Source organism: Orycteropus afer, unplaced genomic scaffold (assembly GCF_000298275.1).
Source record: "Orycteropus afer afer isolate SDZICR_OR568_19922 unplaced genomic scaffold, OryAfe1.0 scaffold00005, whole genome shotgun sequence".
NCBI classification, from domain to species: Eukaryota; Metazoa; Chordata; class Mammalia; order Tubulidentata; family Orycteropodidae; genus Orycteropus; species Orycteropus afer.
Genome location: NW_006921592.1, coordinates 3285383 through 3298814, shown reverse-complemented (window position 1 = coordinate 3298814; position 13432 = coordinate 3285383). Strand labels below are relative to the sequence as shown.

Below are 13432 nucleotides of genomic sequence, written 5' to 3'. Positions count from 1 at the left end.
CAAACCTATCTTATGTCTTTAAATTTTCTTCCTCAATGTATTTTGTTTATGGTAATCTACCTTACAGGAAAACTATAATTTGTTTGGATAATGCTTAACACTGAGTGTTTAGGATACTTTTGATTTTTTTTTTTTTCCGCTTTAGGATGTTCATTGTAGAGTTTTTCATTTACCTACTTTCCTGCCAGATTCTGTGGGTTGAGAAGTGAATTTATAACCCTCAACTGTGCTTGCCCACCACTTTTCTTTTCCATCCAAATATTATACCAAGAATAGTGTAGCATGATTAACCAAGAGATGCGTGTGTAATTTATTCAGAAAACTTTAGTGATACCTCTTTCAGGCAGCAGTGTAGCAAAGTGTGTATTAACATGGATCCAGGGTTTATAGCCTAGCTCTTTGACTGAACATGTAATTGTGGGCATGTGACTTTAACTTCCTAAACCTCAGTTCATCTAAAAAGTGAGTATATAAAACAAGCAAACAAAAAACTACCATAGAAGGCTGCTACAAGCATCATATTTGAAGAATGAGATTTTCAGACAATACATACAGAAATCACTCAGTAAATGTTTAGATATTTTAACAATGATGCAAACATGGCTTGCTTGGGTTATAATAGGGTGTTTGTATATCACTGTGATTAAGAGAGAAAATCTTTCACTTTTGAACAAATGAATAAGTAGAGCTCCTGGTGAGCAAGATGGCCTTTCTCATGTTGCCTCCAAGTGATCTTCTGAGTTTGGGGTGAGGCAGTGGTATATATTTTATTGAGGAAGTGGGGGGCAAGCCTGGTTTTCTGATTCCAAGACCAGTGTTCTTTCTTCTACACCATGGTTGCTTCTGGCAAACACCACAGACGAATGGAAAGCATTTCCAAGCAGGAGGTAGGTCCTGTATGGATAGGTTAGTGGTCTTGGATCTTCAAGTAAGATTCCAGGCAGAGCATAATTACTGACTTTGAGTCAACATTTCCTTTATGGGAAATGTTTTATTTTCCAGTTTACTGATAACTACTCATTTCTGAAAGAAAATAAATTCTGGCTATCTATCATAGGATATTGTTTGTGTCCCATGTTCTCACTGACTCCTACTTTCTGGAAGAGATAGAAATTCTTCCCAGGAAGCAGAGAGGATGAACTTCCTTCCTTTCTCATTTCTGCTTTGATCATGAAGTAAGAGATAATATTGGGCAGGATTTTTTTTTTTTTCCCCCTAAACCGGAAAAAGAGAGAAATTATTGAATGGTACATATCATCCTCATCTAACCACTTGCTTTTACTTAAATTTTTTTTTTTTTATTGTTGTGAAAATATAGAAAACAACATTCTCCAATTCAACACTTTTCATGTATACAATTCAGTGAGACCAATTTGCTTTTTAAAGACACAATTGTAATACTCTTTTAAGTCAAAACTTCTTTACCTAGTAGTCATCTTTTTCTTTCAAACATTATGGAATTATCATATGGAAAAATTGAAGTTTCTTGATTACTCTTTTTTAGGGGAATATTTTTCATCAAAATCTAAAATTTTGGATAGTAATTATTTTTGGTACCGTGCAGTTTTTGATTATCTTTGTTTATAACCTGCCTATTTTGGGAAAGCAGTATCACAGAGGTTAAGAAATTGAGTTCTAGAATTAGATTAACATTCAGTTCTGGCTCTTTTTTTAGTTGCTATCCCACCTCTCTAAGCTTTGGTTTCCTCATCTTTGATGGAAATAGTAGTTTCTTTCAACATTGTCTTAAGGAAGAGACATCATTATGTGTGTAAACTCTCACAGCTATTAATTATTATTATTATGAGAATTATTCCTATTAATTTTTAGACAAAACCCATTCTAGATTTTAGTATCTGGATGCAATAAGCATAGTATAAAATCACTTGATTTTTTTTTTTGTACGTGTGTGCTTTCGTAGAAACAAAAGTAGGATAGATCACAATCTAAAAAGAACAGAATGCCAAACTTGCTGAGGTCAGGTTTTCTCAGGACAGCTGGCTCAAAATTATCAAAGAATGGTTCACTAGAGTGATATCTTATATCCCATATGCTAGAGGTTCCCTCTCCTCATGAGGGTAGGGAGGTTTATTTTCATCCTTTTATCATTAGTATCTACTAATGACTGGCCCATGATTTGCATTAGTACAGTTTTGCTGAATTGTGTTTATCTTCACTTGATTTGTGACTAAGTAAGGGGTTTGATGTTAGATGAAGAACAATTCCTGCTGATGCATCATTTTCTTTTTTTTTTTTTTGGTTTAGGCGTTTCTCTTTCAGGCTTCCGAGTAGAAGTTGTGGATGGAGTGATGCTTCATTTGCTGGATGATGTTAGCAGCTGGAAACCGGGAGACCAGATTGTGGTCGCAAGCACAGACTACTCTATGTACCAAGCCGAGGAGTTCACTCTTATCCCCTGTCCTGAGTGTGGCCGTTTTCAGGTCAAAATCAAAGGTATCAGACTCCCATGTGCTTCTCTGGAAATGCACACTCTTTTCTCTGGATTTTATTCTTGGAACACGCCCTACCCTCAGAGCATCATCATCCTCAAAACCTTTGCCATCAACTTAATATTGACGATCTTAGCAGAGAGTTCATTGAACTCTACATTCTAGAGGATATTAGGTAAAAATAGTTGCTGAGCAACTGTTTAGCTGTTAATGATGTTTGGCCATCAACTTAATATTGACGATCTTAGCAGAGAGTTCATTGAACTCTACATTCTAGAGGATATTAGGTAAAAATAGTTGCTGAGCAACTGTTTAGCTGTTAATGATTGTTTCTCTACCTCAGTTTCTTTATTATTTAAAGGCAAAAAAAAAAAAAAAAAAAAGGATGGGACTTGATGGACTAATTGTCCAAGGTCCTTTCCAGCTTCTTACTTATTAATCTTTCACTATCAAATAATAATAAACCAACTATCAGTTAGGTCCACTTTTTAAAGGAGTCTTCTTCATCCAAAAAGTTCTATGGCTTTCGAGTACCTACTTGCTTGGCAAAAACCAAATCTTACTAATACTTAAAATGCAACCAAAAATATATTCCATAAAGCTACATTTCCTATCCTAATGTTGAAAAATATGTTTTTAGGGGAGAGCAGTGCACAGTGAGTTTCTGTGCTGAACACTGGGTTTAGAAATCATTGTTTACTAGGCCGTTACTCTGAGTCTGGCACTAGGCAAAGCCTGTCTGTGTATTACCTCAATTAAGGGATTCACTGTGCATTTCACTCTTTATATTCCTTTTCTTGCTTCTGTACTTGGGGTTATACATTTAGGAGCTAGAACCAAAAGAGTTTACGGTTACTATGCAGTAAGTGTTCACTTGATGGGTAATTTAGAGCATTGAAGTGAAAGGGAAAATTTTCAGCTTCAAAAAAAACAGGACAATTTACTTGACACTTTATCTCTGTGTTTTATTTAGTGTTGTACTTTTCCTTCCCAATAATACTGGGCATAAGAAAAAAAATTATAATACCATCTGGCATTAATTCTTTTTGGAAGTTCCCACTCTTGTTAACAAGTCGACATGATAACGACGAGCCTTCAGGATCTTTGTTCCTTTGATTTATTTGTATTTTTCCTTTCTGAGTTTATAGCATAAGCATAGGAGAAAAGCTCATTAAAATGTTTCTAAACTTCCAATTAAAGGGGGAATTTGAAAGAATGCATAATATATTAAATTAAGAAGAGTTGGGACAGAAAAGATAAGAACTTGTGTATTGCCGATGTCCAAATGCAGATTACTTTAATATTGTAGTAGAAGCAAAAACAACTTGAGGCCCTGCTGTCAACATCTACAAAGCCTTCTATTTGTCTTTCTATATTTACCATGCATTTGAGTCTTCTTATGCCCTCAGGGAAGTAGAATAAGCACACATGGACAGGAGCTAATAGGGTCTGGCTTATTAGGCAGATATCAGATTATTAGTGGTGTCCAAGAAAGGGCTGAGCTCCTTCAGGGAGGCACAAATTCTGTCAGTGCCTGGGTGCCAGCATTGACAGACAATTAGTGAGGATTCACGTGTCAGATGGGCGGCTGGGTAGATACTCTTTAAAATTCCTGCTCCCTAATGTTCTGTGATTCTGAGGTTTTGGAGAATAGCACTAAATCCAAATTCCAAACCCATTGCTGTCAAGTGGAGTCCAACTCATAGTGACCCTATAGGACAAAGTAAAACTGCCTCATAGAGTTTTCAAGACTCTATTCTTCATGGAAGCAGGGTGTAGCATCTTTCTCCTGTAGAGTGGCTGATGGGTTCAAACCACTGACCTTCGGGTTAGCAGCCTAGCATTTTAAGCACCATACTACCAGGGCTTCTTTGAGAATGGTACTAAAAGAAGACAAACTCTTGATTAAGTCTTGAGGGAGTTATATAATGAAGAGGAATGTCTTTAGTAAAGTAAAATATTTCACATTTTCTTTGTTCTAATGTGCTTTATTCAACCAGAAACACCTCAGTTCCTACACATGGGAGAGATTGTAGATGGTGTTGACATGAGAGCCGAGGTTGGAATTCTTACCCGGAATGTTGTAATCCGAGGAGAAATGGAGGACTCCTGTTATGCTGAAAACCAGTGCCAGTTCTTTGATTTTGATACTTTTGGGGGACATGTCATGGTATGTAGAATCCAGTTGTTAAATACATGCTTAAAGAAGCATTCCAGTTTTAGAAAGAGATGTATATAGATATAACAAAGAAATTTTATTTTATTTCTCTATCCAGATGATAATGGGGCGATTTTAGATAATTAAAAGGAAAAGTTGTATCTTACTTTAGTTGACCTGGTCCTCTCTTTAAACAGTTAAGAATGGTAAAGATTTAAGAATCCTAAGATTAAATCAGTGCATTGGGAAGAGCCAGAAGAAAAGGTGGAGATTTCTCGTATTCATGTATGCAGTATCGGAAATAATTATTTGAGGGTATTCATGAATAGGCACATACAAACTATTTTTTCTGTAAAAGTGTTTTCATATGCAGATTTTTGTTTCTATTATTCAACAAATATGGATTGTGCATTTACTATATGGTAAGTGGTGCTGTGTGTACCAACCTGTTAAACTCCAGGGCTGCATGGTGCCTGCATGTGTTTTAAAAGATTTTTTTCTATGTTGAATAGGCATGGTTTTTAGCAACATTTTTTCTTGCACTAATTTCTGAAATGTTGGTCAGTGTTATTCCTTTGCTTCTAGTAGTATGATTGAAAATCCCATAGTAAAAATATTAAACGTGCTTAACCTTGGGATCACAAAGGGAATTAAAAAATACAAGCAAACAAGATTATGTACCAACGGAAACATTGAGGAAGCATTTAGAATAGCTATCAAACTATGGTGGAGGATATAGAAGTGAAATAAAAGGTGGGCATTTGACTACTAACCAGAAGACTGGTGGTTCAAATCCACCAGCCACTCCTCAGAAGGAAGATGGGGCAATCTACTTCCATAGTAATACTGCTTCGGCAACCCAAGGAGGGGTCGCTGTGAGTAGGGTCCAACTCGATGGCACATAACAACAACAACAACAACAGAAATGATCAAACTATTTGAGCAAATCAAAGCACATATACAGAAATAATTGGTGGTTTTCCCAGTTGTATTTCCTTTTATTCCTAGTTGGAGGCTATTTTTATGACTTTTAAAATACTTACTGTATCAAGTGAAATTGTTAAAATATTTGCTAAATTATTATCTGGGGTCCACGAAAACAGCATTCCAAAGAAAGAAATGTTTTTAACACGTATCCTTCTTCAGATGTTCATAAAACATACATATGTATCTAAGTTTTCATTTAAAATATTTTTTGCTACTTCCTTTTCCTGGAAACTATCAGTTTGATCCCTGTTACCATGTTTTATAGATAAAGAAAAATTTTACTTCAGTCCATCTCTCTTACGTGGAATTGAAATACATGGGCCAGCAGCACCTGGGGCGGTATCCTGTGCATTTTCACCTGTGTGGCGATGTGGATTATAAAGGAGGGTACAGACACAGCACGTTTGTGGATGGCCTGTCTATTCATCACAGCTTCTCAAGATGCATCACTGTGCACGGGACTAACGGCTTACTGGTAGGTAGCCTCACAGTGTATTGACTGACACACATCATTGAAATAGGTGACTCTCCTTAATTCTCCTAACTTCTCAATTTTTATATGAAAAAACTGCTTTACCACATGCTTTACTCTCTCCCACTTTTGCTGAGAATTCCACTCTTTTTTAGCCCCTAAAATTATCCTCTTAAGAGATAAATAAATCATGACATTTGACTTTGCTCCATCTGCTAAGATTAAAACTACTTTTTGCGTTTGTATTGAGCATGCTCCACTGAATAGCACTTGTCACGTAAATCACAATCAATCTTGTTACCAAGACATTATATACTTGTGTTTCTGCAGATAAAAGACACCATTGGATTTGACACACTGGGTCATTGTTTCTTTTTGGAAGATGGTATTGAACAAAGAAATACTTTGTTCCACAATCTTGGACTCCTCACCAAGCCTGGCACTCTTCTCCCCACCGACAGGAATAACTCCATGTGTATCACCATACGCGATAAAGTATTTGGGAATTACATCCCTGTGCCTGCCACTGACTGTATGTGAGTACTTGGCAGAGAGAAAAAAGTCCTGTGTGATAGTCAAGGCTTTATATGTTTGGGGAAGACATTGTAGGGGACCTTTATAGTGGGCAGGATTTTTTCATGAATAATATTTAAATCACCTTTAAAAAATGCTTTGCAGGGCGGTTTCAACTTTCTGGATTGCTCATCCCAACAATAATCTGATCAATAATGCAGCTGCTGGCTCACAGGTAAATAAGATTAAAATGTTTTCAGATTTTTTTGTATCATTCATGGTTATAAATAAATGATTTATATGGATGGAATGTAATGATGTCTTCAGTGTTGTGTGCCAGTGCAACTCGAGCATGACATTGTTTTCTGATACTGCTTATTTAGCTGAGAAAAGGATATGGTCGGGATGGTTCTTTTATTTCTTATAAATCATTTGTATGAATTGGTATCTGTGAGTATAGTAAGATAGATATCAAATGGAAGAGAAGGTGTAGATTAATCTCCATGGTTATCATATCATCTCCAAAGTGGAATTTAGGTGTGTTATGTACAGTATTTCAGGCTTCTCATATTTAAGTCATTTGTGGCTGAATAGCTAGGTATTTCATTTTCTGCAGTTGGTGAACAAAGAAAGCTTTAGCTTTTCTTTATGTAAATGGATTATTCAGTAAAACAGTGACAGTTGGTCAAGAGGCATGCACATCCTTTTGTTAAATGCAGGGATCATATCCACTTGGGAATTTCATCTCCTTGGTTCAGCAGCTTCCTTGGTTCAGCAGCTAAGCTCTACTTCTTGTTGTTTGTTGCTATCAAGTTAATTCTGACTCATGGTGACCCATGTATACTGAGGACAACAGCACCATAGAGTTTTCAGTGCTGTGACCTTTTGGAAGCAGATCACCAGCTATGTCTTCCACAGAACCTCTGAGTGGGTTTGAACTGCCAACCTTTCACCTGGTAGTAGAGCACTTAACCTTCTGTGTCACTATGTGCCTTGAATCATTTAAGACTCACTCACATACACAAACACACAAGGATAATTTAAGGGGATAAATGAGCTATTTTGGGATGGCAGTAATATCCCCCAGATAAGCATGGAGAAACCTACTTTTAATATTAATGTGATTTAAAACTGCTAATTAGTAATAGAGGAGCTCTGGTAGCATAGTGGCTAAAGCACTTGACTGCTAACCAGAAGGCTGGCGGTTCAAATCCACCAGCCACTCCCCGGAAGGAAGGTTGGGCAATCCTACTTCCGTAGTGATACTGCCTCGGAAACCCAAGGAGGGGTCGCTATGAGTCGGGGCCGACTCGACGGCACATAACAACAACAACAACAGCAATTAGTAATAGAAAGTCAACTTTGAGATATTACATAACTAAGATTATATCTGTTGAAAACTACAGTTCAGAAAGATCAGCTTTGCAGTGATACCTAAATATCCATTTGTACTTGTGCATCACAACCATTGTTTCCTAGGATGAAGTAGAGGATTAGTCAAAAGGAGTATTTGAGGTGACTAGAATATAGGCATCATTGGTTGGAAGGATGGTTGAACTTACATCTGTGACTTTCCTTAAATACAGTAAAACATCAACTGAAGGTCTCTGCCACTGAAAGATTCTTATTGGACAAGGCAGAGACCTGGACATTTAATCAAGTCGGATTTTCATTCATTCATTGTTCCTCAAACACTGTTGAGCACGTAGGAGGTTCATGCTCAGAGGGTGCACTGGAAGATGAATTTTTTGGTAGAGATGAGCCAAAGGATTGGTAATACTGTCTGTTAAACAGTATCATTTTCTAATCCACAAGTGAGCAGCCAGAGCAGGGGTTTCTTTCAGCTGTTTTCAAAAGTTCTGGGTTGAAGACCAAAGCAAATTGCAAATAGTTCACAGAAAGTGTAAGGCAAGGTTGCAAGTACCCATATTGAGGCTCCTGGTTTACTTGTGAGAAAAAAAGAAAGCAGGTCTCTCTACCTTTCTCATCTTGTTATGTTCTTCTTTTTCATTTTAAGAGCTATTTCTTTCTTTTCTCTCTGTAAAAACCATTCCAGTAAAGTTAATATTTTGACAGGCATTTTTGCTCCCAAAGTAAATCAAACCCTTTCTTCATTGTACCTTTCCACTGCCTTTTACAAAGCTCCCTTGACTTGTTTTGACACAGTAGTGTGTTAACAGGAAACAGCTGCTACTCCCACACTCCCCACCAACCCCTAATCCCCAAACTCCATCCCATTCTGGGAGGATTCTCTCTGCCCTTGGTTTCCAGGGCTGTGGTACTTACCCTTCTTGTCAACCTCCACGTGTTCTTCCATTCTGTTGTCTGTTTTGTACCTTGAAGAGTTGAGATGGCAAACATATTGTTTAGAATAATTTGTTATTAAGATTGATCTGTATACTTTCATAATAGAAAAATGTTAAAATACCACATGCATTTAAACATGTAGGTATATATGCTTTCCACAATTCATTTCTTTTTCATATTTTCAAAGGACTTGATTCATTACAACTATTATAGTACTTATTGTGGTCGTTAGTTACTGTATACTCAATTCCAGCTCATGGAGGAGACCCCATGTGTGCAGAGTACAATTGCTTCATAGGGTTTTCAAGGCTGTGACATTTCAGAAGCAGGTCGCCAGGCCTTTTGAGGTGCCTCTGTGTGTGTTTGAACTGCCAGACTTTTGGCTCATAGTCGAACATTTAACTGTTTGCACTACCATATATGTTGTTGTGTGCTGCAAGTCGATTCCAACTCATAGCAACCCAACAGCATAGAGTAGAACTGCCCCAGACGGTTTCCTAGGCTGTAATCTTTATGGGAAGCCCTGGTGGCATAGTGCTTAAGTGCATGGCTGCTAAGTCAAAGATTGACAGTTTGAAACCACAGCTACTTCATGGGGGGAAATACCTGGTGATCTGCTCATAAAGAATATAGTGTAGGAAACCCCGTGGGGCAGTTCCATTCTTTCGCATGGGGTTGCTATGAGTTGGAATGGACTCAATAACACATAACAATAATAATCTTTATAGGAGCAGACAGCCAGGCCTTTTCTCCTGCAGAGCCACTGATGGGTTTGAACTGCTAACCTTTGGTCAGCAGTCAAGCATTTAATCATTACACCACCAAGGCTCTTTCTTATATGTGTAATGAATAATTTTTATTACATATATTATATTTTAGTATGCTCAAACTCAACTGCCATCAAGGGGAATCTGACTCCTAGCTGTGTCTTTCCCATGAGATTGTGAATTTGTTGAGAATGCCTTACTGTGGATCTGCACATCAGTCAGTACCAGGTGCTGTCAGGTTGTTTCAGACTCATGGTGACTCCTCGTGTGTCAGTAGAACTGTACTCCATAGGCTTTTCAATGGCTAATTTTTTGGAATTGGATCACCAGGCCTTTCTTCTGAGGTGCCTCTGGATAGACTCAAACCTCTAACTTCTTGTTAACCATTTGTATCCCTTAAGGCCTCCAGCTGATACATACCAACCCAAACCAAACTTATTGCCATTGAGTCAATTCTGACTCATAGTGACTCCCATTGGATTTCCGAGGTGGTAAATCTTTACGGAAGTAGATTGCTCCATCTTCCTTCTGTGGAGCTAATGGTGGATTTGAACTGCAAACCTCTTGGTTAGCAGTCAAGTGCCTTAGGCTCTGAGCCACCAAAGCTCCTTCTAATTGATACGTATTGGGCACTAAATAGACGTTTGCCAATTATAAGGCTGTCTTTTTCCACTGTGTACGTAAGTTGTAACCTGTCTAATGAAAGTTGCATAATGTGAAGTTTCCCTTCTCATTGAGCTGAGTTTTAATTAAATTTAAAATAAAAAATTGCCAGGAATTTAGAAAATTTATTTCCATTTTCAACATCTCATTTTGAGTGCCAGAACTTTTTCAACTTTTCTACTGCTCCCATTAAGGTCGGTAACACTGAAAATGAACAGGCAAGATCCAGACTGAGACAGCATCCTGATTCATGCATGTGGTGATTTTTTTCCTTTGGCAAAAATTTGCCTCAGGACAGGAAAGGCATTGGAGTTGTTTGAAAGAAGTCAGTGATCTCTGCATGTCCGTGGAATAGTTGTTTAATAGGCATGACTCATCTCTTGATCAGTTTTGAGGTAAACAGAAAAAACCATTTTACTTAAAGGCTGTGCTATCCTGGTTATATTGAAGGCCTGTTTGTTTCTAACTTCTGCATAACTTTTTCAAGAAACTAATGATGGGAAGTTTATTTTCAAAGTAAATTTTGATACTAGTCAGTTATTTCTCTCTTTTCTCTAATCCTTTAGGAAATTTGCTTTTCATAAAAAATAGAAGAGGGCAGGATATAACTGCTTGGAATATGCCAGATGTATACACAACTTTTTATACAGATTCTTAACCTGAAACAATGAAAAATTAATGTCAAAGAGATTAGACCTGATTGTGAATTCAGCAACAAGTTTGTAAGGATTGTTTCATGGAGTGGATCTATAAATTAAGATTCCTAATGATCTTACCCTTTCAATTATAGGATGCTGGCATATGGTATTTATTCCACAAGGAACCTACTGGAGAATCCAGCGGATTGCAGCTCTTAGCAAAACCAGAACTTACACCACTAGGTGTATTTTATAACAACAGAGTCCATTCAAGTTTTAAGGTAGGCTTCTGCGTTTTAGTAATTGCTGTGTCCCATTTACAGGATAAAGGATGAACTATTATAATGACAACTGAGAAATGTCAGGTTTTGGTAGAACTTACCATGAAGGAAAATAATTTGTGTTTAAGAAAAGCAGACACCTTCTGAATTATGCAGCAATCTGCTTACTACCTCATCTCCTAACTCTACTTTTACCACTTTCCATTATCCATCCCGTTATCCATGGTACAGCTGTAGAGTTTTGTCTAAAAATGCAGTTGGTTATATTGTCTATAGTAAAGACCCCATGGTCCTGACTCTTACAGCTTATCAACACCATACAATCTGACATTTGCTCCTCTTTAGTTTCATTCCTTACTTTTCCTTCCTCCGTCCATTCTTGTTGGGCCATCTAAGATTTTTTTCCTGCTCAGGTGTGCCATTCTCTCTCAACTCCAGGTTTTTGTACAAATGATTTTGTTGAATACTTTTCTCTGGGCTCTTCAGCTGTTTTCATGCCTTGTGTCCTCTACCCATTCCTTAGTGTGGTTAATTCCTCTCTACCCTTTAGGTATCAGCTTTAGGAGGTCACTTCCTTTAGGAGAGATCTTGAATCTTTTTCCCTCAACCACAAAAAAGGTCTCACATAGGTATCTTTCTTACATATTTCCAAAGCATCATGTATTCTTTATCATATGCTTATCATATTGGATTATAATTATTGAATTGTATCTCTTCCTCCTAGTTCAAGTATCAGTAAAAGCAAGAACCATGTTTTTCTTATTAATGTCTAGTACTTGGTGGTTTCCACAATATGGGTACTAAATACGTATCTATTGAGTGGTGGAATAAGTAAAATTAGAACAATATCCAGGAAAGTAGCCATTTTCCCAGTACCTTTGCTTTGCTGTTTATTCCTTTCACTTTTTTTTTTGGTAGAAGCACAAAGCTAAAACTTACTTCCATGAATCATTTTATATGTAGATGTAAATTGAGATTCATGTTCATTTCAGTACATAATTGTATTTTTCAGGCTGGCTTATTTATTGACAAAGGTGTCAAAACAACCCATGCTAATGATGCTGACCCAAGAGAATACCTCTGTTTGGATAACAGTGCAAGGTAAACTTGTCCTTTTAAATCACATTCGAGGCATATCTTGCCAAAGCAAAAGCTGTTCTTTCTGGGGTAATACATTTGAAAGGAAGCTTTGAAAGTTTTTAGGAGGGTTTTAGAAGAATATTCTGCTGTTGTAGGGCCTGTGCCTGGGCTTTTATCTTATTGAAATGCCAAAGAGGACACTGAGCTTTTCTTCTTTTTCAGTTTTAAACTGATATTAGAGAGAGTGGTGGAAAGAGAGAAAAAGAAGAGAGAGCTGTGGAAAAAGAGCCTAAATTTGGCCAAAAATAGAATATGACTCATTGAATAACAAGTCACACTAAGATCATGTTTTAGTCTAATCCCTGAAAGCCAGAGCACATAGAATTAATTCTTAGTGGTCAAAGTGGAACACTGTATTAAATCTGTTTCAGATGAAGGTCCCAAACTTGATGATCAAGCTGGTTCTGTTTCTGTGGTTTGTAGTCTGAGATGCACATCATACCAAGACTCTATGTTACTCTCCTTTATAACCACAAAATGTAGTTGGGAAATAGATCAGCATATCAGCAAAAGTCTCTTACATTCTCTGTGTGAGCCAAAATAAGCAAAATGTCTCAGGTGGAAAATGGGATTTCTGGAAAGCATAACAAACTTTACAATATAGTCAGTATTCACTATACCCATGCCATTTTTCCATATATCAAGTTGATTGACGAGCCTCCAGAGTTCAGAGGGTGCTAGATTTAATAGATTCTACTGATAGTCATTTAAGAAAAGAACACCAGACCCAGCTGTTCATAAAAGGATAAATTAGGAATTACATTGTAGGTCAGTGAGTCTGACTTAAGTGTGAGGCAGGATCCTTGTGACAAAGTATAAGGTCAAGAGAAAACTGGGAAAGTATACTTAATAAAATTGCTCATCAGGATCACTTAAAGGTCAACTTGAGTCTGAAATGTGTTAAAGCAATGATCGGATAACTGTTGAAAAGCTGAAAAATGAGGACATTTAAAAAATAATGAATGAATGGAGGAGTAAATATATTTAAAAACCCATTGATATTTTAATTAGACTTGATAAATTAAGCAATAAAACAATTTACCCATAATAGCTTAT

At 37.1% G+C, this 13432-nt stretch overlaps 1 protein-coding gene across 1 annotated transcript in view; it reads left to right on the top strand.

The window, feature by feature from the left end:
- Nucleotides 1–13432, top strand: part of CEMIP2 (cell migration inducing hyaluronidase 2) — a 72141-nt gene that overhangs the window by 17640 nt on the left and 41069 nt on the right. Inside the window, exons 5-11 of the mRNA XM_007938449.2 lie at nucleotides 2266–2454; nucleotides 4451–4620; nucleotides 5861–6070; nucleotides 6398–6603; nucleotides 6746–6815; nucleotides 11108–11236; nucleotides 12249–12337. Coding sequence (XP_007936640.1) covers nucleotides 2266–2454; nucleotides 4451–4620; nucleotides 5861–6070; nucleotides 6398–6603; nucleotides 6746–6815; nucleotides 11108–11236; nucleotides 12249–12337 — 1063 coding nt within the window. The remainder of the gene's footprint in view (nucleotides 1–2265; nucleotides 2455–4450; nucleotides 4621–5860; nucleotides 6071–6397; nucleotides 6604–6745; nucleotides 6816–11107; nucleotides 11237–12248; nucleotides 12338–13432) is intronic.